Source organism: Taudactylus pleione, unplaced genomic scaffold (assembly GCF_031769625.1).
Source record: "Taudactylus pleione unplaced genomic scaffold, aTauple2 ptg000374l, whole genome shotgun sequence".
NCBI classification, from domain to species: domain Eukaryota; kingdom Metazoa; phylum Chordata; class Amphibia; order Anura; family Myobatrachidae; genus Taudactylus; species Taudactylus pleione.
Genome location: NW_028284775.1, coordinates 3,434,943 through 3,461,954, shown reverse-complemented (window position 1 = coordinate 3,461,954; position 27,012 = coordinate 3,434,943). Strand labels below are relative to the sequence as shown.

The 27,012-nt window shown below is 44.6% G+C and overlaps 1 protein-coding gene across 2 annotated transcripts in view; it reads right to left on the bottom strand.

Moving 5' to 3' along the window:
- Window positions 1-27,012, bottom strand: part of NME7 (NME/NM23 family member 7) — a 194,536-nt gene that overhangs the window by 107,955 nt on the left and 59,569 nt on the right. For both annotated transcript variants that reach the window (XM_088444953.1, XM_088444954.1), the window contains exons 2-5: window positions 26,099-26,206; window positions 12,596-12,762; window positions 8,764-8,874; window positions 262-312 (exon numbers count right to left, since the gene is read on the bottom strand). In XM_088444953.1, the coding sequence (XP_088301079.1) occupies window positions 262-312; window positions 8,764-8,874; window positions 12,596-12,762; window positions 26,099-26,206 (437 nt within the window). The remainder of the gene's footprint in view (window positions 1-261; window positions 313-8,763; window positions 8,875-12,595; window positions 12,763-26,098; window positions 26,207-27,012) is intronic.

The following is a 27,012-nucleotide window of genomic DNA, read 5'->3' as shown; positions in this document are numbered from 1 at the left end:
AAACAATAGTTATAAATGTCTTCTTTGTATTATTCTAATCATTTTTATATCAAATCTCAGGAGTATGACAGGGTGACTGCACATCCCTACATATTAGTAATAGGTGGCTATGCAGCTTATTAGGTTGTACAAACAATGACTGCTGTATCATTTGGAACAAAACTGTTACAGTATTCTAACAGCTACAGACAAAATAAACAGATTTGAAATAAGTGGGAGTCAAGAGAAGGAAAAGAAAACGTCAACATTACAAGAACTTACTTGAAAAAAGACTTTGACTGGTGTTCACTGTAGAAGTCCATAGCTTCTGTACTGTCAGACACAATAATAAATACAATACGTTAAATGATTCTACAAAATAAAATCTGCGCCACATTAAAACATAAAATCTACAACTACTGAAAAATACAAACTTTATCAGCTTCTAAACAATTATGGTTCATCATGATGGACATAACAGATCTAAACAAAATACTTTTATCATTCTAGAACATCAACTTTCACACTATGTTCTATGTCAGACTAGATCTACGAGATTAGTCACTTCAGCAGGAACATATCTAAGAGACACAGGTGTAAAGCTCACCACTCTGGTCATTCCACTGCTACTAATGATTACTTGTTTTGAAGTTCTAGTGCAAATCTGTGGCCAATTACTAGAATGCGACAATTAAAGCATATATTACCGCTCATTTCCACCTTCTCTACAGTACTTATTGTGTACTGTTAAGTGAATAGCTAATGGATCTTTTCCCAAGCCACAAGTCTCTTGCAGACTGCAGCAGGTAATGTCTCATCAGTCATGTTGCCTTGTATTTTGCAACATTTTCCACTCCCTATATCATTATACCACTGCCAACATGCTTGATGGTAGGAGAAGTGTTCTTGGCATGATATGCACTCTTAGGCTTGTGCCAAATATAGCACCTAGCATTGAGGCAAATTTGCTCAATAAAAATAAATAATTTGCTTTTATCTCCATGATAAAGCTTGTGCTTGGAAATGCCTTAACCAGCTATGGGACATCTCACAGACTGGTATATTTAAAGACTTTGGGGCTGATTCAAAGCCGCTCGCTGTTTGTGATTGCTCGCTCTGAATCAGGGCAGGGATTTATTTATTATTTTTTTTCTCCTGCCCGCTCGCTAAGCTGTGGGTGCCCATCCACAGCTTGTGCAAGCGGGCTGGAGATGGCCGCGATTATCCATCGGGCTTGCGAGGAGATCCTGTGGTAGGGTCTCAGCTCTCGCAAGCCCGAGTGGACTTCCTGCTCTAATAGAGCAGGAAGTCCACTACTGACATCCTAAGGGAACGCCTGCGTTTGTGCAGCCACCCCCCCACCTACAAAACGGGGCGAGCTGTCAATCAACATCGACAGCCTCCCAGTCTTGTAGCAAGCCCTGGAGCGATTGGGGCTCGCGTATGCGCACGCCGGAGGCGGCTCATGCGCAGGGGGAAACAATCGACCCGCTTGCGAGTGCTTTGCGCTTGCGAGCGGGTCTGAATCAGCCCCTTTAATAGAACAGTTTTAGACTAAAATCAATTATGTGTCATCAGGAGTCTAATAGCACTAGGTTTTATTTAGGTGTATTTTAGCAATCACCAGCCTCTTTGGTTTGATGTAATGACAAATATGTTATATTTTAGAAAAAAAAGAAATTTTCATAAATAATACGTCAACAGTAATTGGTATAATAGTATAATAAACAGTTCAAAGAACAGAACCAAATGTACAAGGAGCATAAACGTTTAACACTACTTTGCTAATATGTCAACTACCTCCACAATGGAGAAAAAAAGAGCTTGATTCAGAAAAATAGTTTGTTTATTTTATTACTGTATGCCTGGCTGGTGTAAAGATTTCAATGTCAGTGTTCTTTTTGTGATTGTTATATAAAGTATCACTATCTACTGGGAAAATTGCTCCACTCTTTAGAAAGGTATTATCAAACAAAACAGAACAGACCACATCACCCACACAGTTATATACAGTATCAGTAGGAGGGAGCAAGACACACTCAGCCAATCAAAAGAAGTGGTCATTCATCATTATCAGTGTGTCCTTTTGTGTCTTTCTTAGCGTCTGTCCCAGCCCTACCCTTCCCCATTGCACATCTCTAAGTATTAGGAGTTGTAAGGAACAATTGTGACCAAATCTGCATAAGGGTGTTTTGTGCACGTGTAGAACACAATGTGTATTTTATCCAAATAATCTAAATGTGACGTTCTTGATTGAGTAATAAGGGGCTGCAATAGCTACATCAGACTGAACAGAAAATACTGCAGCAACAATACCATAACAGAGCTTTTACAGTACACCTTTATGCTGACGATAAACAATTATAAGTCTCCTTCTCTAACCTCTTCCTCTCAAACTACTCTAATATCTCAGTGGTCTCTCTTTCTGGATGTGACAACACTTTCTTAAACTCAACATGTCTACCTTAGAGTCTTTCCCACATCCAGGGTCCACCTCTACCATCATACCTCGCTGTTATTTGTGCTAAAATTATCCTCATTCTTTTCCCTGAAGTCCACTGTCTGGGTGTCATCCTTGTATCTTCCCTCTCCCGCTTGACTACTTGGTTGATGAAATAAATTTGTGTGTTAAGCATATTACTGTAGTACTGAGTTTGTCATCTACCTTATTCGAAGCAGCTGAGATATTTACTATGTAGGGAGGGAGGACTACAAGACCTCTGAAAAACAAATTTAATGAACATAGAAGAAATGCCATGAAAGGTTTACCTACACATTGGCCCTCATTCAGACCCGCTCGCAAGTGGGTCAATGGTGGGGCACTGCGCAGGCGCCGTGCGTGCGCAAGCCCTGTAGCGAGTGAGAAATTCACTCGCTCCGGGGCTCGCTACAAATGGGACGGCTGTCGATGTTGATCGACAGCTCGTCCCGTTTTGTAGATTGGGAGGAGAGGGTGGCTGGACAAACGGAGGCGTTCCTGGAGGAACGCCTGCCGTTTGTGGGCGGACCTACTCAGTAGTGAGATTCCTGCTCTATTTGAGCAGGAAGCTCACTGGGGCTTGCGGCAGACGAGACCCTACCACAAGGGTCTCGTCTGCCGATAATCACGACCATCACCTGGCCGAACTGTGGGTGGTCACCCACAGCTTAGCGAGCGGCCAGTTTAAAAGAAAAAAGTGTCTGCCCTCATTCAGTGCGAGCGCCTCTGAATGAGGTCCATAGTCCTTCTAGACATTATGCTTCTGTTCATGGATGCAATCCCAAGTGCATGTGCATTATGAGACTGTAACATATTAAGAAAACCCCTAGAGGAGGCAACTGATTTAGATGTCTTTGTCGCCAAGACATTTTATGAATTTACCAATTATTTTAAACCCCAGTGGGCCTTAATGAGTCTATATCTTAATAGCGTAATCTAGATCTGCACCCTATACAGATGTACTCTACTCTGGTTTTTAGCACTAGATGTTTTTTTTTTGTTTCCTATTCTGTGGGCATAATAAGTGTGGGGGTTTTGTTTGAGGGGTGTTATTTATTCTGTATTCAAATATTTGTTTGTTCCTTTGTGTGTGGTTAGAGAACAGGTCCCTGCTCCTATCCCACACAATGGTACTGGCACAATTTGATTGGGGTTTTAGTTATTTCCTCAAGCTAATTTATTTCCTAAGGTAGTGAATATATTAAATACATGCTGTATTATTAGTGTCAATATTACATTTATTTACACAAATGGTATGGTTCATATATCTTACCCTTTTATAGCTTTGCACTAATTTAATTTATAAGTGTCTAATGGCTAGCATTAATTTATTATACAATACAATTTTTAATTATTATATTTTATTATATCATGTGTTAAAAACTACATTATGTAGAGCCGTCTCATTTTTTTATTAATCATTATTTTTTCATTTATTTTTATTATTAAGTATTATTTATCCATTTTTCTTTTTAAATGTGTATAATAATTCAATCTAATTTTTATTCTTATATATTATTGGTTAACCTGACCTTTTAATATAATGATGGTGTTTTAAAAGGTGTGCTAGATTTTCAATTGTTTCATTAGGTGAAATATATCACTAATATATCACTAATTATGTGGAAGGTACTGTACAAACAGGCTCTTCCGATGCACCTGCTTCCACTAACCACCTTTTCCTCTGACGATACTGCTACTACAGAGAAACACGTTATGGCAGTGCTGGGGCGCACCTGCAACCTGTGGTCTACTCGCCAGTGCCACGGCTTCCAGCGTCTCCTTCCCCAGCCGGTGCTCCATGGATTTACAACAACCTGATCATAGACGATGTCTAGTGTGTACCAACCCTGTTAGCGATGCAACCCGGAGGGGTGCCGGGAGCGACGAAGCGAGAGCAGGGACCTTGCTGCATTAGGCAGCATGGCCTCTCTAACGATGTCGCCCGTCGGACCTGCATGCAGGTCTGATGGGCGATGTAGCTAATGACGTGTGGGAGCGCGCATCATCAGCAACATACCAGGTACACACTATGGACCTCATTCAGAGGCGGTCGCTCGGGAGCGATAGGTCGCACCCAAAGTTATCGAGAATATGTAAAACGAGCGCTCAGTCGCAACGCACATCATAAGCGCGGAAACACCCACAACAATGAAAGCACACCTCCTATCTCTACGGGCTAATTCAGAGTCGGTCGCAGGCGGCAACCTACGTCAGCACGATTAACACCTGTTACATTGTTAATTGCCTACAAACATCGCTTGAGGCAGAAACCAACGCCAGCACTTGCAATGCTTAAGGTAGACCCTGGGCTACCCTTAGCTCTGCGAGCAGTAGCGTCGTTATTGCAACGAGTTGACGTGTGTGATGACTCGCTCAGTAATATATGCACACCCTTAAAACACCTTTTTTAAGGTCAACCACGCCTGCGTGCACACCACCACACCCCCGTTCACAAGCACCTTCCCCTGTAAACACCCACAAATGGCATGAAATGTCAATCACAGCTACGACCTCGTAGTGACTAGCGAGCAAGAGGATTGCGATCGGGAAGACAGGCTTGCGCACGCGCACTGCCATGTACACGCATGCGCAGATGAAAAAAACATCGCTCGCTAAGACAAATCGCTCCGTGCGACCGCCCCTGAATGAGGTCCTATGTGCCCGATATTTCATCCGATCCGGCCGGATCAGTTGACATATCGTCTAGTGTGTACCCGGCATTAGATTCAATAGCTGCCAAAAGGGATGGAGCACTTGAAGTGTCACCATTGGCAAATAAGGTGAGCCAGTTTAAGCGGTCAATGGGATATAGTATAATCTCTTCCCAAACCTCTATGTAGGATAAGGCTGCCTAATCAGGTGGCAATCCATATTCAGTCAGTGGTTTGTGTAGTAGATGTTATAATGGTAAGTGTGTTTATGTGTTATATTGATAAGGAGAGTATAGTCGATATTATAATGTATTTGGGGCACTGTTATGTGGCATAATATGAACTGGAGCAATGTAATTTGGCATAATGTAAACTGGGGGCACTGTAACGGTGCATAATATTAACTGGGGGCACTACAGTGTGACATAATATGAACTGGGGGCACTACAATATAGCATAATATGTACTAGGGACACTGTGCTGCATAATGTGAACTGGGGAAATGTGTAGCATAATGTGTATTGTCAGTACTACAATGTGGCATAATTTGAACAGGGGGCACTGTGTGGTATAATATGTGACCTGGGACACTACTATGCGGCATAAAATGAACTAGAGCACTACTATGGTTCATAAAATGAACTAGGGCACTAGTACTATATGGGGAATAAAATAAACTAGGGCACTATTATGGGGCATACAATGAACAACCACTGTGTAGAGAGGTGTCTATCTCGAAGCAATGAAGAAGGGGCCTCTACAGAATGTTGCTATAAGACCAAGAAAGTTCTGGATATGACCCTGAATACTGGTATAATAAAACCTCTGGCACAATATGGAGGCAATTGTTTTGTGTAATAAGTCAATATGGGGGCAAATCTGGAGTTATATGGGCATTTTTTTTTATTATAGGGCAGATGAAAATTGGACTAGTGCAGAGGTCCCCAAACTCGGTCCTCAGGGCACCCTAACATTCCAGGTTTTAAGAATATCCGTGACTTAATTAGTACTTCAGTCACTTTGATTTAGCCACCTGTGCTCAACCGTGGATATGTCTTGAGGACCGCATTTGGGAACCACTGGACTAGTGCCAGTGTTCTCCCCAGAAATTTTTTTCAGCCGAGTGGCATCAAGAAGTAGCCCGGGTGGGGCCTTCACAATAATAAAATGTTTTAAATGCTGACCTTATAATGATTTAAACTTGAAATAACATCCCCCACTTACAGGCTACATAGAATATATTTTTTATACAGCTCTACAGATACTGGCTCCACTTGTAGGCTCTCTTTAATCAGTTCAGGTGACTGTTCCCGCCTGAACTTTTATACAGGAGGAGGGATCTTTGCCCTCCAGCCTGACACCGCCCCTGCACTGTGATGGACAACTACCTCCCGCCCCAATGCCACATCCCCTGCTTGGCACTCTCACCTGACCCAATGCCGTGTCCCCTGCCCGGCACCTCCCCCTGCCCCAATGCCACGTCCCCTGCCCGGCACTCCCCCCACTCCAATGCGCCGGGTCCCGTCATCTGGAACCTTCAGTAACATGTCCTTATTGCCGGCGGACATGGAGCCTTCAATGCGAAGAATGTGATGTTGGAGCAGTTCGGCGTCGCAACCATCATCCGTGTCAACAAGGACACACTGAGGGTGACCGGGAATGCGGTGCATTGGGGCGGGGGGAAGTGCTGGGCGGTAGGCGGTTTCTGCCCGGGCGATGCGCCTGCAGAAAACAGCCTGGGGAGAACACTGTAGTGCATTGCATGCCTGGGCTGTTTATTATTCCCAATCTGGCCTTAAGTGAAGGTATAGGAAATAGCAACTACCTCCCGCCCCAATGCCACATCCCCTGCTTGGCACTCTCACCTGACCCAATGCCGTGTCCCCTGCCCGGCACCTCCCCCTGCCCCAATGCCACGTCCCCTGCCCAGCACTCCCCCCACCCCAATGCGCCGGGTCCCGTCATCTGGAACCTTCACTAACATGTCCTTATTGCCGGCGGACATGGAGCCTTCAATGTGAAGAATGTGTTGTTGGCGCAGTTCGGCGTCGCAACCATCATCCGTGTCAACAAGGACACACTGAAGGTGACCGGGAATGCGGTGCATTGGGGCGGGGGGAACTGCTGGGCGGTAGGCGGTTTCTGCCCGGGCGATGCGCCTGCAGAAAACAGCCTGGGGAGAACACTGTAGTGCATTGCATGCCTGGGCTGTTTATTATTCCCAATCTGGCCTTAAGTGATGGTATAGGAAATAGCTGCTGCTACAACATGACATTTACCAATTGTTTTCAGTCACACACATCTTACAGTTTGATACCAGTTTTAGGTGGTGAGGACATAATGGAAAAAAGAAAACATTTAAGAGAGATAACAATCTTTACAAATAGCTGGTATGTTAGAAACACTATAAAATCAAAGCAAATACAACTGCAGATGGGGCATTTTAGAGAGAGGAGAGAGGAGAGAGGAGAGAGGAGAGAGGAGAGAGAGAGAGAGAGAGAGAGAGAGAGAGAGAGAGAGAGAGAGAGAGAGAGAGAGAGAGAGAGAGAGAGAGAGAGAGAGAGAGAGAATATATATATAAAACTCTTCAAAAAGTACCATATAATTTATCAGATTTATAGAAATTAGCAGTCTATAGAAATTGATAAGTAGTGTACCAGCAAAAATGTAAAGCTTGCCATTTAGATGAGAAAGAAATATGTTTGCAAATAAATATATCATTAATAATTCAAAAAATTGCTAACTATGCTGTATATACAGAAGATGAAGATAATAAGCGAGAAAGTGTGTGTGTCTGTCCAGCACGGCCAGAGTTTTGTACCTAGCTCCACCAAATTTGTCATGGTGATGTAGTTTGACTAGTATTAGTATTAGGTTTTTGGTTATGTTTGAAGTTCTTCAGGGCCATGGAGGTCTACATGGTGCCCACCAATTAGGCCGTAGAGTCTCTGATTTGAATTTTTTGTTTAAGCAAGTTCGCTCAGGATGTCTTCCAGTGCCTAAAACTGCAGTTATCTGAAGGCACAGGTTTATATGTACCAGTGGGGAGCAGGCAGAGCTACAACGGAAAAGCAGGGAGCACCTGCTCTGACTGTTACTAATTTCCTTCAACCACATTTTCATGTGTCATGGTCTCCAGTGTTGGTCTGCAATGTAATAAATGAAGGCTGCAGATGTACTTCCAGGTCCATTATTCAACCCAGACAACGCTGGATATCCCAGCTAGTACTGAGTATACTAAATAACTGGGGTCAGATGCTCTAAAAGCCCTGAACATTTGGCTGTACCCTGAACCAAACCATGATTTGGTACATCCCTAATTCCCACTTACCATAAGCTACATGTTGCAAGTAATATCAGAGAAAGAGCGCTCATTTTCAGCTGAGATTGAATGAAAGACAAGAGAACACACAGTTCTTGCCTTCCACCCCTCAGTAAGACATTGACGTAGCAGTTTGTGTCTGCATCCATTTATAAGAGCAATCCTGGCATTTCAACAGGCACTTTGTGTATACAATATAAACTAGACAGAACACTACTGCTATCAACACGGAGTTTTCTTATCGCCTTCATAAATCATATTTTTTTCTTTTACCTCGTAAATTAATCTATCTCCTCATATAGGGAACCATTTGTCAAACAGATACTTACCGAGAAAGTAAAACCATCTTGGCTTTTGTAATAAAAAATCCTGAATCTAAAATTGCTTCAATAATTGAGCCCATTTTGAGTATGGCATCAGGTTTTATCATCGCCAGTGTTCTGTGGAATAAAAAATACAAGTGGTCAAAACCATTATTAAAGTTCACAAGGCATCAAATGTTCAGCTTATTAAATCTGATCATGAAAATCACTGTGAAAATAATCGCAACCAGGCAACAGAACTCTATCTGACTGATAGTGACATAGATAGCTGCATTCGATTATACATGAAAAGGCATCTTGAAAAATCCAGGAAGCAGGTCCCAATTTAAGAGACTAGCTAAGAGTTTTGTGCAGACTTTATATGTATCGTGCTGCAATACTATATATCAACCATAAGAGAAGATGGAAAGAGAGAAAACGGTTAATAAGCACATGCAGAAAGAATAGAGGGTGTGAGAACATAAAGTACAGAAAATTTTCATTTAAAATCTGTACTTAAGAACTATTTAACAATTATTTCTGCTTTCATGGACAATTGGTAATATGACATTTTCAATTTACTGTTCAATAGATCAGCTTACTAGAAACCATATATTGCTCTGTGTGCTGCATAAATAAGGATGTCACGGCTGGCTCAGGGGAATCTCCTACTGAGGAGCTGAAAGCGGAGGTCCCGGATTGTGGAAGGAATCAGAGGCGAGGGGCCTGGATGTATGTCCTCCTCATCCACAAGTATCAGATGTTTTCGAGACCTAACCAAAGGCGCGGAGTCTAACCTCTAACCAGTGAACCCTCCAAGCTGATATGGGTTTAAGCTGCACCCAACAAGCAGGTCGTGGCCCTTTGGTCCAGTATCCGATACAGGTGGGAAATGGAGGGAGATAACAGCGATGAGGCCCAGAAGAATGTACCTCTGAAAGAGGCACTAGCGAGGATTTTGCATTTGGATTTTGTGCTGAGTACGCGGGCAAGGTATCAGACACACCACTGGCACAGGAGAGTGACACTGTGGTTGTACTCGGAGGATGTGCTGAGTACGCGGGCAACGTATTAGACACACCACTGGCACAGGAGGGTGACACAGTGGTTGTACTCGGAGGATGTGCTGAGTACGCGGGCAAGGTATCCAGTCACATTGCTGGCACAGGAGAGTGACACTGTGGTTGTTCTCGGAGGATGTACAGAGCACGCGGGCAAGTTATCCAGTCGCACCGCTGGCACAGGAGAATAACTAGAGATGACTCAAGAGTAAACACCAAGGGAACCTGGAACGAAGTGACGGCAAACAAACACTAGTGGTAACGACAACTTCCTGCTGTCCCGAGCCAAGTTATATACCCTAAGGTAGCAGTTCATAGGAGGATAACGTCAGCTGACAACCACCACGCTACCATTGGGTAAAGGGTAATCAGGTGATGAAGACTGTCATGGCTGCGTCCATGATGGCGACCGCAGCAACCAAGACACGGAGAAGCTCATGGATGTCTACGTGGTCCTTTCGGCATAATCCTCAGCACGTCACTTGTCACTGCACCGGACGTCTGACCGCTCGAGAGGTCAGGGGAAGCAGGTGCTGGGGTGAGTAACGGCCAACCCTAGGCCACAACCAGACAAAGGCCTCACAAAGGGTCACTGACTTGTGGAGAGAGAACACTACTGCCCTGGGGCGTATTTATAATGGGTGCAGGATGTGCGGGGCACACGGGCCCCTGGGTCCAGGGGGGGGCCCGCACCACACACCCTGCACCCATAAAACGTACCTCCCTGGAGTCCCACATTGGCTCCAGTGTCTCCGCCTGTATAAACAGCTGAAAAATGGCCGCCGCGTCCATTTTTCCATCATTAGCGCATGCGCAGTACAGGGAAAATGGCCGCCATGGCCATTTTCCCGGGGACCTCTGCATGCGCTATAGACTCTGGGCACACTCTAGTGAGGAGGGGGCCCATATCGGAGACTGCACACGGGCCCCCTCCTCTTTAGAAAAGCCCCTGCTACTGCCAAGAATAAGGGGCAAAAAGCATTGGCTATTAGTAACTAAATACTGTATGTGGTCTGTTCCTTCTCATCAAATATTGGGAAGGAGGGCTCATGCATCTCATGATTTCAGTTGCTAGTTCAACTGTATTTGCCAATCTAACATTCCTGTGTCTGTCTCTTATATGTTTAAAATACAAGATTTATAGAAGCAGTATATCTTAAATAGAATTGTAATATGATCAGACATCAACATAGCATGATGGAGGGTGAAGCAGATTGCCTAGTTTGTAACCAGAACATATTTCTTGCACCGTTGGCAGACAGTCTATACTGAAAGCAAGAGTTCAAATGTTTAGGGACTGGAGGAGCCTGGAGATGTTATAATATAAACTGTGTTGTCTGGAGCTGTCAGACTAAAGCTGATTGGACAGAGTTTAGTTTGCATTCAAATTTTTCCATCCAGTCCACCCTGAAAAAACAGTTGCTACATGTGATGATGGGGGTATCTGCCAAACCACCAGGGTTCTGGGCAATGGAACAATGAGGTTTAGTTAATTGGGGACATTAAAAAGTTAGCTTCTGTCTGCAGCTCCCTTTTAAGTATTATTTTATTTGTATCATTTATAAACTCTTGCTTTAGATATACGTGCTCTATATTAGTAGACAAAAATTGCTTTACTTGTTCTTTAGTTACAAAAGGGCTTTTGCAACATCACTTATCTCATTTTGGAAGTGACTTAAATAACAATGGGGCAGATGTATGAAGCTCTGGGAAGTGATAAAGTGGAGAGTAATAAACAACCAACCAATCAGCTCCCAACTGTTATTTTTCAAAAACAGCCTGTAACATGACAGTTGGGAGCTGATTGGCTGGTGGTTTATCACTCTGCACTTTATCACTTTACAGAGCTTCAAACATCTGCCCAATGTTACAAATAGTGCTCTCTACTGATTGTTGATTGGTGGATTCATGCCTCATGCATTGACAGTAAACAAACTTGCATGATATACTTTGTCATTTGAGCTGTTTGTCCTATATCAGTAACACTTTAAATCCTATCTGCGGTGATGGATAATAATTATTTATCTTTATTTTTAACAAAGTTGCAGATGAAACTCAGATTAAGACTTGGAAGGAGCAGGGCATACCTAGCCAAGTCGTTTATACCAAGGTAGAAAGTGAGTCTGTTGTGTGACGCTCACATCTTAGCCTGGGGCGGCTTTTCTGGCCTGGGCCACCTCTAACAGATGATAGCTCCCGAGCCTTATTATTATAACTACTGCAATGTAGTGGGGGGTTCCTACCCTTTTAATACTTTCATTTCAAAATGTTATTAAGTATAGAAACTTATTTAAAAGAATCATCATTTTGATCACTAAGAAATAACAAGTGAGCAAGACTAATAAAAATAGAAAATGGGCCAAATAAGGAGGAGAGAAGCGAGACAATGAGATTGGAACTGAGAACGAAAGAGAGAGAGAGAGAGAAGTAACAGAAGTGTGTTAGATGTTTAAGTGGGATTAATAATGTAGCAAAGAATGACGACTGGTTAGAGAAAAAAAAACAATCAAAGCAAGTGCATGCAAGAGATGAGAGAGACAGATCACTTTAGCTACACAGAAAGCTGTACCGTTATTATTAATTTTTTATAACTTCACCTCCGCAGAACACGTAGCTTACTGACCTAGCTTATTAGGAATGTGACAAACAAAAAAGGATTTAAACAGTAAGCCGATTTTATCTTCTGATGCTGTATATGAACACAGACGCTGAAAATTAGAACATTAATACTATATTTAGAAGACATCGGAGTGTTGTACAAATTAGAACATGCAGATTTACCAAGGAGTAATACATACTTTTCTTTTTTACTGCCAACCTTGCGGGCAGTGTACTGATCACCATAGTCAACTAAATGAAGCTGACGGGAAAAAACATTTATTTTGTTTCCGACAAATAAGTCTTCTTTCCGTAACGCATCATACTTCGTTCGTCTTAAGAAGACACGATGGTTCTTTAAATCAAACTGCAGGAATAAAATATATTATTAGCAACATAAATTCAGTAGAAATTAATGTAGTACTCCAATAAACAAAACTACTGATAACCATGCTGTAGTGTCTCTCTTACCTTGATATAATCAGTTAAAGGTATCTGATAAATTAAAAACTCAGTCTAGTGCAGTGATTCCCAAACTTTTTGAATCACGGCTCCCTAGTGTATCAGCATTTTTTCCACGGCACCCCAGGGCGCCATGGCACACAGTTTGGTCGACCATTTTTGTGTCAATCTTTTTCATGTCGAACTTTTGATGCTATCGATCTTTTGTACCTGTCGAACTTTTTACATGGCTAACTTTAGTGTGTGACTTTTGTCTGTGTCGAACTTTTATCCTTGTCTAACTATTAACTGTCTAACATCTGGTGTCTATCTAGACATTGTCTAACTAATTACTGTCTGTCTATAGTCCGGAACCCCCATGCACACGGGCCACATAGATTTTCTGCTGTGCCTAATTGATTTCAATTGTATCATTCAAAAGTCTGCTTTGGAGACACACAAGCATGGACATCAGACTAATATGCCAAAATCAGTGCGTATGTGTCCAGCTTTATCTACTAACAAGGGGAGAAAGGGCACTGATGCATCTACTTACAGCAAACCATCAGCTTTGGATATTCTACCACATGTTAGACAATAAATCAAACGCTGATTGGCTGCTATAAATTCATAGATCTTTGAACTTCCTTGGTACATAACAAAAAGTAAACAATAATTTTACACTTGGGCTCTTATGCATTGACGCATGACAGATAACCAAAGCATAGCTGAAACCGATTCTCACATTATAATTTTGACAAGACTGGTACAATTATTTCCTTCCCTCCACAGTCATCAGGTGATGCCTTTACTAAATAGCAGTGGTTCCAAGACCGGGTGCCGTCTTACTCGAAGGGGTATAATGGGTTTGAAGTCCATTACCAAATCAAAATTTTATGGTCAATGTAATTGGCAGTAAACAGCATAAAATACATAGACAAATAGAAGCTTAACCCTGTCCACCGCCACATAACTGATCCTAACAACCAATTTATGTAATCATTTTTGTTGAACTTCTCAAAAATAAACTTTTGGCCTAGGGGTGCTATCAAGAAAATGTTGACAATCTAGGGCAGTGGTCTCCAACGTTAATTGCGGTGTGAGCTACTTTAGAAAAATTAAACCTCCTAAAGAGCTACTAAAATTGTAGAAAAAAAAATCTGGCTATTAACCGAACAATTGAAGGCAATTTAATAAAAAAAACAAAAATTTCATAGAAAATAAAAATGCATTTAATTATTACAGCGATAAAGTTGTAGGGTGTAAATAAAATGTAAGCACAGGCACATTTTACTGTTAATTACTGGCTCCGAGGAGGTACTTGCAGTAGAGGAGCAAAAGATATAGGTAGGGCTGTTGTGTGATTTTCCGGTAGGGCTGGGCGGGAGTTACTCGCTCCGCCGTAGCATAGACACTGTGGGAGGAACCACGGGGAAGACCGTCAGATGACTGCTGTAGAGGCTGCGGCAATCACCTGACATGCTTCCCTGTGGATCCACCCATGGCGTTGATGCCATGGTGGCGCACACGTCACTTCCTACTCGGCAGTACTGCAGCTAGGTGAACTACCAAAATTAAGACTGCAAGCTACCGGTAGCTCGCGAGCTACAGGTTGGAGACCACTGCTCTAGGGCACTGTGATTCAAGAAAGTTTGGCAACCACTGCTATTTAGAATATTAATTAAACAAAGTATGCATGCTAATTTGTCCATTATTAACATTGTCAACACTGTCAAGCTCAGAGGGTTACTTTGTAACCACATCTGAAACCATTTGGTACAAAATATGTTTATAAAGACTTGAAAATTTTAGAGATCATGTATTTCTCTAAGCACAGGATCTTTCAATGGGCATTATGATGTATGATGTAATACAATGTAAGTATTGCAGCTATTCACATCAGCAGTATAGCGGATAATACACAATTTAGAATGAATAAAGCAGGCAAATTATGGTCATGATTACCACACTGCACTGAAAAGTGAAATCAAATATGCAAATGTTTTTCTATATGTATATGGTAGAAATAGTAAGTTTCTTTTTTTGTAAAGTATCTTGTAAGGTCATAGGGGCCTATGTATCAAGTACCAATAGGTGATTACATTTGTGAAAAACAGCATTTTGACTATAGTTTTCACAGCTTTATCTATCCTTCCTATGTACAAAGGCAACATTTCTTTAACTTTTACTAAAAACTGGTGAGGTAATGTCTGGCTCCTAGATTATCACATTTTTTATCTCACCCCATATACAGCCATGGCCAAAAGTTTTGAGAATGACACAAATATTGGTTTTCACAAAGTTTGCTGCCTCAGTGTTTTTAGACCTTATTGTCAGATGTTACTATGGTATAATGAAGTAAAATTACAAGTATTTCATAAGTGTCAAAGGCTTTTATTGACAAATACATTAAAGATTATGCAAAGAGTCAATATTTGCAGTTTTGATCCTTCTTTTTCAAGACCTCTGCAATTCACACTGGCATGCTGTCAATCAACTTCTGGGCCACATACTGACTGATGGCCGCCCATTCTTGCCTAATCAATGCTTGGAGTTTGTCAGAATTTGTGGATTTTTGTTTGTCCACCCACCTCTTGAGGATTGACCACAAGTTCTCAATGGGATTAAGGCAGTTTCCTGGCCATGGACCCAAAATTTTGATGTTTTGTTCCCCAAGACACTTAGTTATCACTTTTACCGGGATCGGTATAAAACCGAAGAACAGGGTTCTAATCCTGACCCTGGAAGACCGGAGGTTCTAATCCCAACAGTAAAGTATTTTTGAATTTACTAACCAAACCCCGCCTAACCCTCCCTTAGGGGTGCCTAACCCTAACCTCCCCCCAAGTTCCTAACCCTAACCCCCCCTGTAAGTGCCTAAACCTAATCCCCCCTTCCCCGCAGCCTAAACCCAATTCTCCCGGTAGGGTGCCAAACCCTAACCTCCACCCAGAGGTGCCTAACCCTAACCTCCCCTTCCCCTAGCCTAACCCTAAAGCTCCCGGGGGGGGGGAGCCTAACCCTAAGTCCCCCCCCGGGAGCCCCTAACCCAACCCTCCCCTCCCGCGGCTGTCCGCGTCCGGCGTAGGTAAAATGACAGGGGTCGGGATTTCGCCGCCTGTCATTAGACCCTTGCCGGGATGAAGATGATCGGCATCCCGACTGCATACCCTTTTACCTTATGGCAAGGTGCTCCATCATGCTGGAAAATGCATTGTTCATCACCAAACTGTTCTTGGATGGTTGGGAGAAGTTGCTCTTGGAAGATGTTTTGGTACCATTCTTTATTCATAGCTGTGAGTAGCAAACCCACACATGAATGGTGTCAGGATGCTTTACTGTTGGCATGACACAGGACTGATGGTAGCGCTCACCTTTCCTTCTCCAGACAAGCATTTTTTCAGATGCCCCAAACAATCTGAAAGGGGATTCATCAGAGAAAATAACTTTATACCAGTCCAATCCCTTTACCTTTGCAGAATACCAGTGTGTCCCTGATATTTTTACTGGAGAGAAGTGGCTTCTTTGCTGCCCTTCTTGACACCAGGCCATCCTCCAAAAGTCTTCGCCTCACTGTGCGTGAAGTTGTACTCACACCTGAAAAATTAAAACAAAAATAATAGACAGCGCTAAATAGACATGGTTTAATAATATAAATAATACATTGAAAAATAAACAATCGCTAAAAAATTAATGGGTTACATTAATTTTTTAGCGATTGTTTATTTTTCAATGTATTATTTATATTATTAAACCCTGTCTATTTAGCGCTGTCTATTATTTTTGTTTTAATTTTTCTGGTAATAGGTAAGGCACAGACCTATTTTTAGGATAGCAGCTGTTGATTGGATTTAGACCTTGTTTTCAAATACCAATATACATGTGTATGGTTTAGAGCGCTTGGTTTTTTTATACTTTTTTGATTGTACTCACACCTGCCTGCTGCCATTCCTGAGCAAGCTCTGCACTGATGGTGCCCCGATCCCACCGCTGAAACAGCTTTAGGAGACTGTCCTGGCACTTGCTGGACGTTTTTGGGCGCCCTGAAGCCTTCTTCACAACTATTGAACCTCTCTCCTTGAAGTTCTTGATGATTTGATAAATGGTTGATTTAGATGCAGTCTTACTAGCAACAATATCCTTGCCTGTGAAGCCCTTTTTGTGCAAAGCAATGATGACTGCACGTGTTTCTTTGCAGGTAACCATGGTTAACAGAGGAAGAACAATGATTTCAAGCTCCACCCTCCTTTTAAAGCTTCCAGTCTGTTATTCTAACTCTGTGGTTCCCAACTAACAGTCCAGGTTTTGGGGACAGCCATACTCAAGCATGTGACTTAATTAGTACCTCAGTTATTTTGATTTAACCATCTGTGCACAATCATGGATATCACTAAAACCAGGACTGTTAGTGTGCCTTGAGGACCGAGGTTGGTAATCACTGTTCTAACTCAAGTAACATAACAGAGTGATCTCCAGCCTTGTCCTCGTCAACACTCTCACCTGTGTTAACGGGAGAATCACTGAAATTAAGTCAGCTGGTCCTTTCGTGGCAGGGCTGAAATGCAGTGGAAACGTTGTTTTTTGGATTAAGTTCATTGTCATGGCAAAGAGGGACTTTGCAATTAATTGCAATTCATCTGATCACTCTTCATGACATTCTGGAGTATATGCAAATTGTCATATTAAAAACTGAAGCAGCAGACTTTGTGAAACCCAATACTTGTGTCATTCTCAAAACTTTTGGCCATGGATGTATGTGATTTGTAGTTCACGTTTTGTGTTACGTATCAAGGGGGGAAACTGTGAAAGGATTAAAAGGGGCCTATGTATCAAGCTGATTTTTACATACAATTATGCAGAAACTGCAGTTTCTGCATAATTTTATGTATCGATCCTATGTACTAATAACACAATGCAGGAGATTTCACAGAAATCTCCGGCAAAATGCTAATTAGAACTTCAGATCGCAGTCCTCATTATTGTCTATGGGGACTACGATCTGTCCCCTATGTACTAAACTCCAAAAAGCGAAGAAAAGTCATCATGGGGTACTAAATGTGAGATAAATGTATTTTTATTTTACAGGTAATAAAGAACACGTATAGAAGTCACTTGTGAAGGATGCCAGCATAAATGTAAGTGCAAAGATGGCGAACTGTATGTGTAGCATATTTACAACACAACAGAAAATAGCATTATTTGCTCCTTTGCAAGTTTTCAGATTATTGTAGTAATAGGTCAGAAAGCTGGTGTGTTGCTAACCTTACGCAGTTATTGTTATAAAGTTGCACATTTTCAGGGGTTGATTTGAGTTGGGAGCACAAAAGTTTACATCTTGGTAAAACCATGTTGCACTACAGATGGGCAGATGTATAATGTGCAGAAATATGAGAGGGAAGTGTCCAAACTCACATCTAAATGGCAGTGTAAAAATAAAGCTAATTATTGCCATTATATACAACTAACTATACCATGGTGACACAATAATGTGATGTTGTTGTACAGTATGTGCTGTGGTGAACAAAGGCACTGGGACACAGGTGTAAATAAAGTGTTGGGACACAGGTGTAAATAAAGTGTTGGGACACAGGTGTAAATAAAGTGTTGGGACACAGGTGTAAATAAAGTGTTGGGACACAGGTGTAAATAAAGTGTTGGGACACAGGTGTAAATAAAGTGTTGGGACACAGGTGTAAATAAAGTGTTGGGACACAGGTGTAAATAAAGTGTTGGGACACAGGTGTAAATAAAGTGTTGGGACACAGGTGTAAATAAAGTGTTGGGACACAGGTGTAAATAAAGTGTTGGGACACAGGTGTAAATAAAGTGTTGGGACACAGGTGTAAATAAAGTGTTGGGACACAGGTGTAAATAAAGTGTTGGGACATAGGTGTAAATAAAGTGTTGGGACACAGGTGTAAATAAAGTGTTGGGACATAGGTGTAAATAAAGTGTTGGGACACAGGTGTAAATAAAGTGTTGGGACATAGGTGTGACTGCACTCAAATATATAGGGGTTGGGTGCTGCTTCAATCTAGAGATGTCCAGTGTCCTTAATTAGGTATAGGGTAGGAGGTTATAGAAACGCAGTCACCTAATGTGATGTTGTTGTACAGTATGTGCTGTGGTGAACAAAGGCACTGGGACACAGGTGTAAATAAAGTGTTGGGACATAGGTGTAAATAAAGTGTTGGGACACAGGTGTAAATAAAGTGTTGGGACACAGGTGTAAATAAAGTGTTGGGACACAGGTGTAAATAAAGTGTTGGGACACAGGTGTAAATAAAGTGTTGGGACACAGGTGTAAATAAAGTGTTGGGACACAGGTGTAAATAAAGTGTTGGGACACAGGTGTAAATAAAGTGTTGGGACACAGGTGTAAATAAAGTGTTGGGACACATGTGTAAATAAAGTGTTGGGACACAGGTGTAAATAAAGTGTTGGGACACAGGTGTAAATAAAGTGTTGGGACATAGGTGTAAATAAAGTGTTGGGACACAGGTGTAAATAAAGTGTTGGGACATAGGTGTAAATAAAGTGTTGGGACATAGGTGAGACTGCACTCAAATATATAGGGGTTGGGTGCTGCTTCAATCTAGAGATGTCCAGTGTCCTTAATTAGGTATAGGGTAGGAGGTTATAGAAACGCAGTCACCTAATGTGATGTTGTTGTACAGTATGTGCTGTGGTGAACAAAGGCACTGGGACATAGGTGTAAATAAAGTGTTGGGACACAGGTGTAAATAAAGCGTTGGGACATAGGTGTAAATAAAGTGTTGGGACACAGGTGTAAATAAAGTGTTGGGACACAGGTGTAAATAAAGTGTTGGGACATAGGTGAGACTGCACTCAAATATATAGGGGTTGGGTGCTGCTTCAATCTAGAGATGTCCAGTGTCCTTAATTAGGTATAGGGTAGGAGGTTATAGAAACGCAGTCACCTAATGTGATGTTGTTGTACAGTATGTGCTGTGGTGAACAAAGACACTGGGACATAGGAGTAAATAAAGTGTTGGGACATAGGAGTAAATAAAGTGTTGGGACATAGGAGTAAATAAAGTGTTGGGACATAGGTGTAAATAATGTGTTGGGACATAGGTGTAAATAATGTGTTGGGACATAGGTGTAAAGAAAGTGTTGGGACATAGGTGTAAAGAAAGTGTTGGGACATAGGTGTAAAGAAAGTGTTGGGACATAGGTGTAAAGAAAGTGTTGGGACATAGGTGTAAAGAAAGTGTTGGGACATAGGTGTAAAGAAAGTGTTGGGACATAGGTGTAAAGAAAGTGTTGGGACATAGGTGTAAAGAAAGTGTTGGGACATAGGTGTAAAGAAAGTGTTGGGACATAGGTGTAAAGAAAGTGTTGGGACATAGGTGTAAAGAAAGTGTTGCTTGTTGCTTTATTGAGAGGCACAGTGCTCCCTGACTTGTTTAAAATAGTCTCTGCTGTGATTGTGGTCTGGACCCCTGGCTGGGCGTAGGGACCTGCATAGGTTGTATTTGGGAAACCAGCTGAGAGGGCCCCAATGGAGGTGCCTTCAACAACTCTTACCATATAGGATTTACCATAGTAATGTCACTGTTACAGTATATAGAAAATATGAGATATGGTAAGAACTTACCTTTGTTATCTCTATTTCTACGAAGTCCATAGGGTTCCACAGGATACCTTGGGTATAGGTGTGACGTCAGTCATCGGGCACCATAGAGTTAAGCTTTCAGCCTCCCAGGATGCACTAGGGTCCCCCTCCTATACCCTGCCCCCGAGCCAAGGCACCTCAGTTAGTTACCAAGCCATAGAGAGAGAAAGAAGATCTGGATACACACAAGAATCACACTCTCACCAGAGGGAGACGGAAAAACCGGTGACCAGAACACAGCCCATCTGCAGCACAAGTGCGACAGGGTGCGAGTCCTGTGGAACCCTATGGACTTCGTAGAAATAGAGATAACAAAGGTAAGTTCTTACCATATCTCATATTTTCTACTTCAGGGTCCATAGGGTATCCACAGGATACCTTGGGGATGTTCCAAAGCAGTATCCTTTAAGGGTGGGGACGCTCCTGTGCTGAAAGGAGAATCCGCCGCCCGAAGGAAGCATCCTGAGAGGCGAAGGTGTCAAACCTGTAATACCTCACGAAGGTATGGACAGAGGACCATGTAGCAGCCTTGCAGATCTGGACTGCAGAGGCACCACGTTGAGCTGCCCACGAATGACCCACAGACCTAGTGGAATGAGCCTTCAAAGAAGGAGGAACCGGCAGACCTTCATGAAGATAAGCTTCAGAAATAGCCATACGGATCCAGGCTGCCAAAGTTTGCTTTGAAGCAGACCAACCCTTTTAACGGAAGCCATAGAGGACAAACAAGGCGTCCGACTTCCTAAACGAAGAAGTGCGGTCAACATAAGTCATTAAGGCCCGCACAACATCCAAAGTGGCCTCACTCACTGAAAGGCCAGGTGAGTTAAAGGCCGGAACAACTATTTCCTCGTTAACATGAAACTGGGAAACAACTTTCTGAAGAAATTCAGGCCGAGTGCGGAGCACTGCCCTGTTCCCATGAAAAATCAAGAAAGGGGGTCTACAAGAAAGAGCCCCTAAATCAGAAACACGTCTGGCCGAAGCTATGGCCAGAAGGAAAACAGCCTTAGCTGTTAGCCATTTAAGATCCACCGAGCCCAGTGGTTCAAACGGCGGTCCCTGGAGAGCCCTCAGGACCACAGCCAAATCCCAAGGCGCCACAGGTGGAACAAAGGGCGGCTGAATGCAGAGAACACCTTGCATAAAGGTGCGCACATCCGGGATTGTAGCAAACCTACGGTGAAACCAGACAGACAGGGCCGAAACCTGTACCTTCAAAGAAGCAAGGCGAAGCCCATGATCTAGACCCGCTTGTAGGAAGGCGAGTATCCGAGACAGACGAAACTCCCGCGGTGCATAACCTCTCGGTCGACACCACTGGAAGAACGTATGCCACACGCGATGGTATATCCTCGCGGAAGACGGTTTCCGAGCTCGTAACATGGTACGCACTACAGAGCTGGAAAACCCCCTGGACCTCTGATATTTAGACAGCTGATATGGCCGGAAGATTGCGCTCCACCCATACCAGGATCCGAGACACCTCTACGAGAGCCGCCCGACTTCGGGTTCCTCCTTGCCGGTTTATGTAGGCCACGGTGGTAGCATTGTCCGACTGGACCTGCACTGGGCGACCCTGGAGAACCCGATGTGCCTCCTGGAGAGCATTGAAGACCGCACGGAGTTCCAAGATATTTATTGGAAGTTCCGCTTCTGTCGAAGTCCACCTGCCCTGGAACAAGTGTGGACCCTAAACTGCTCCCCAGCCCCGAAGACTGGCGTCCGTTGTCAACAGGACCCAATTTGGTACCCAGAACGGACGTCCCTTGCTGAGATGGGTCGTCTGCAACCACCAGGCAAGGGACAGGCAAACCTCCGGGGTGAGCACTATCGTCTGGGACTTTAGAGACTGAGGCAGCCCGTTCCACTTGGACAGGATCAGGTGCTGCAGAGGTCTGGAGTGAAACTGGGCATATTCCACCATGTCGAACACCGACACCATGGAGCCCATTAACCTCATTGCCGAGTGTAGAGACACCCGGCGGCTGTGCAGACAACTGCGCACCCTCGACTGTAAGGCAGAGATCTTTTCCCCCGTCACAAAGATCCTTTGCTGTCCCGAGTCCAATAAGGCTCCGAGGTGCAGAATCCGCCGAGACGGGATTAGAGTGGACTTCTGCCAGTTTATTAACCAGCCGTGCCGTTGCAGTAGCGCAATGGTCAGGTCCAAGTGGCGCAGAAGGAGCTCCGGAGATCCTGCCACTAATAAAAGGTCATCCAAGTACGGCAACATGCGGACTCCCTGCAGCCGCAGAGAAGCCGCCATGACTGCCATCACCTTGGTGAATACACGCGGTGCTGTCGCCAGGCCAAAAGGCAACGCCCGAAACTGAAAGTGGTCGCTGCGGATTGCAAACCTGAGGAACTGTTGATGGCGCAAAAGAATAGGGACATGCAGGTAAGCGTCCTGTATGTCCAATGACACCATGTAGTCCCCAGGTTCCAGCGCCAGAATGATGGACCGTAGGGTCTCCATCCGAAACTTCGGCACCCGCAAAGACTTGTTGAGAGCTTTGAGGTTGAGAATCGGACGATACGACCCATTGGGTTTCTGCACCAAAAAGAGATTGGAATAGAAACCCTGGACCCTCTGGGAGAATGGAACAGGCACTATAACTCCAGCCTGGAGCATAGTGTGTAAGACCTTCCGCAGCTCCGTGGCCTTGTTCCGGTCTGATGGTAGACCCGTGGTGAAAAATCGATCCGGGGGTCTGTGCCGGAAAGAGAGGGCGTACCCGTGGGAGACCACCTCGAGAACCCAAGTGTCTGTCGTGGTGACCGACCAACACTGAGCGGACTGCAGCAGGCGGCCTCCCACTTTGGGATCCCCCAAAGGGAGGCCCGGACCATCAGGCCGCAGGCTTGTCATCTGGCTTAGGGGCCGGACGTCTGGTACTCCATGCCTGCTTCCGGGGCTTGGCCGATTTCTTGGGAACAGCCTGTCGGGGAAAAGACTGTGGTTTGGGCCTGCCCTGGGCCCTATAAGACCGAAAGGACGATGGTCCTGAACCAGAAGGAACAGCGGCCGACGGGAGACAAGCCGATTTGGCTGCCGCCAGCGTGGCTACAATCTTATCCAGATCTGGACCGAAGAGAACTTCTCCGTTAAAGGGCAACGCCTCCAAACCCTTTTTGGAATCAGCGCCCGCCTTCCAGGATCGCAACCACAAGGTGCGACGAGCAGCCACCGCTGCTGAAGAAATTCGAGACACCAGGGTATTAATGTCTAAGGCCGCCTCGTTGATATAAGTGGCCGAATCACGGAGATTACCAATCAACTCCGCCTGTTCAGCCGGACAGTCGGAATCGAAGGACGCCTCCAACGAATCCTCCCAGCGCTCCATAGCTCTGGCAACCCAGCAAATGGCCATAGCCGGCCGCGCAGCCCCCCCCCGCAAGGGAATAAGCGGACTTCAGGCAGATCTCCACCTTGCGGTCCGTAGCATCCTTAAGGGAGGACATGGATGGCATTGGCAATGTGGCACTACGGACAAGACGTGTCACATGAGAATCCACCTGTGGAGGGGATTCCCACTTAGCAAAATAATTATCCGCGAACGGATAAGCCACCGCCAGGCGCCTCTGCGGTTGGTATCGCTTGCCAGGCTGTTTCCACGCCTCCTCTAAATGGTCCACCAACTGACCCGAAAGAGGAAAGACTGTGGCGTCACCCTTCACATCCTTAAAAAAGGCATACTTGGATTTAGCCGCTGGGGGAACTTCGTCCTCAATCACCAAGGCTGTGCGGACTGCCCGAATAAGTCCAGGAATATACACCTTGGACCTAGCGTCTGCGTCCTTAGTATAGAGAGGTTCCTGATCGTAAGGATCCAGAATCTCCCCATCATCAGACGTCCCTTCGTCATCCTCATAAGGAGCCGACAGAGACGCCACCGGCCGTTTATGTGGCCGCATCACAGTCTCCCCCTGCAACACGTCCGACAAGTACTGTACAGAACTCGTCAGGGGAGTTAACCCACGCCGGCTCCTGAGAAACCGGGAGAGGGGAAATAGGGAGACTGCGGGGTACCACCAATTGTCTTGGGAAACCATGCATGGGTGACGACAACACTGATTGCTGGGACAAACCCATCTGCGTAAACGCGGGCTGCGGAGCTAACTGGCCCACTAAGGTTGTAAGCGCCTGAGCGAAACAAGCCCAGGGCGGCTCCTGTACCGGTGCTGTAACCGTAATAGGCCGCGCCATTGACAAACACTGCCGGCAGAGGCCCTCCGCGCTACCCTCCCCCTCCGCTAAAGGTACTTTACACGTAGTACACTGTAGCCGGAGAGGAGAGTCACTTTCAGACATGATGGTACAAAGTATGTGACCCCTCTCACCAATTGTTTTTAAAAAGGCGAGAGACCACCCTGCAGCACCGCAACGCAAGGGCTTTAGCAGAAAGAACAGGGACAGTAATAAAGCTGACAGTCAGAAATGGAAAGTACAGGCAGCAGCACTAGCACAGTCACATACAATGCAAAGAAACTCAATTCCTGCACTAATCAGCGCTGATAAATCAACTACACAGACACAGAGTCTGGTAGGACACAGCGCTGCATACACAGACCTGGACCAAATCGGAGGAGAGGTATGCGGGGGGACCCAGACCACGATGCCTCTGAATCCAGGCTTCCAGCAGCGTTCACCATGCGTTGTTAAGATGGCCGCCGAGGAGCTTAGAGGAGGCCGGCCTGGTGGAGGAGCGCTGCCACAGGGCCAGTCGGCAGTGTGCAGAGAGGGCTGTGTGCAGCGGGGGAGGCGCCGGCTGTGAGACAGGGAAGGCGCGCTCCCCTGGCATGCATTTAACCCCCGGGACGCCGCAGCGCTACCGCTCTGCTGCGGTCCGCTGTCCCAGGGGGGTAGTGGAAGCGCAGGTTATATACCTGGCTCCACGCTGCAGCTAGTCCCCAGGAAGCCCCCTGCCTGGGGACTCTGGACCATGTAACAGCGGGGACCCAGCGCGGGACCCCGCTGCTTACCTTGTTGTCCCCCTTGATTCCGGCCATGGTCCGGAACATCTGGGGTCACCGCTAGCTGTGACCCCAGATGCTCACCAGCATCCCCGGATCGGTACCGGCGTTCTGGTACCGGCGGGGGTGTAGGGAAGACAGCATGGACGTCAGGACTGACTGTCCATGCTGTACATCCAGATGTGCAGCCACAGCTGCCTGCAGAAAACTTATGGGGCTCTTCTTAGCCCCCACTCCAACAGGTGCACCCGACTCCGGCCGGGCACCAAACTAAACTGAGGTGCCTTGGCTCGGGGGCGGGGTATAGGAGGGGGACCCTAGTGCATCCTGGGAGGCTGAAAGCTTAACTCTATGGTGCCCGATGACTGACGTCACACCTATACCCAAGGTATCCTGTGGATACCCTATGGACCCTGAAGTAGAAAACATATGAGTCACTTATGAAACTCGTACAAGTCAGCAAAACTATAACTTTTCTGAACCAAATAAATATTTTATGTAGAATCATTTAATTGCAGTCACTTTTGGTATTTTTGTAGATTACATTTTGGTATTTAACCTTATTACAAATACTTCATGCAACCCTATTACACTTATTTCTAGCACATTTCAAATGCATCAACATTTGTTACTCCCACAAACTCACCATTTCCACAGACCCATCCTTGGGGTAGAAGAGGAGCTGGTAACGCCTCTGTAGAGCAGCGTTTGGATCATACCATTCTGCGATGAACACGTATCTATCCTCTTCACTCTAAACACACATTGCAAGTACAAAGTTAGTTCCATCTCTATCAATAATATAAATAACATTGTGTTTTAATGTAACAATATTTTAACACTTATTTAATGTACAAATATTGAGCAGACAGCACAGCCATGTAAGAGCTTCCTGATGGAGGTATAAATATGTTACCAAACGCAGTTCACATTTTGTAAACCTGTGTTTACTATATAAAACTGGGGACAGAGAACAAGAAGCTTATAGGAATTATGGTTTCGGCAGCTGAATTCAGGTTGATATAGCAGAAGAGAGTCTGACTGAAAGGCGGATTTTCTAACAAAGGGGTACTGTGATGGACAAGTCATAAAATAGGAGACATGGGGCCTGATTCAGAGCCACTCGTAAGCGGCCGCTCGTTCGCTCTGAGCGATGTTCGCACAACTGCGCATGCGTATGGGTCGTAATGCGCATGCGCAAACCAGTCATTGCAGTCGGAAATCGTGCGCTCACAAAACAGCGAGGGGCTGATAATTTGATTGACAGAATGTACCGTTTGTGGGTGGTAACAGGGGAAGGTGCTTGAAAACGGGGGAGTGGAGATCCGAACGCAGGCTTTTAATGGGAGTACATAATTAGTAAAGGAGAGTCATCGACCACATCACTTGGTTGTCTTTTAGCCTGAACTGCTCGCAGTGATAGCGGTAAGAAAAACCTACCACAATCACTGCGAGCAGTTCAGATGCCTTTCGATGTACCCGATTAATCTAATAAATACCGGAGATGACGTGTGATACGAACGGCAAAGGGGCGTCTTTACAAATTAGCGAGCGCATTTT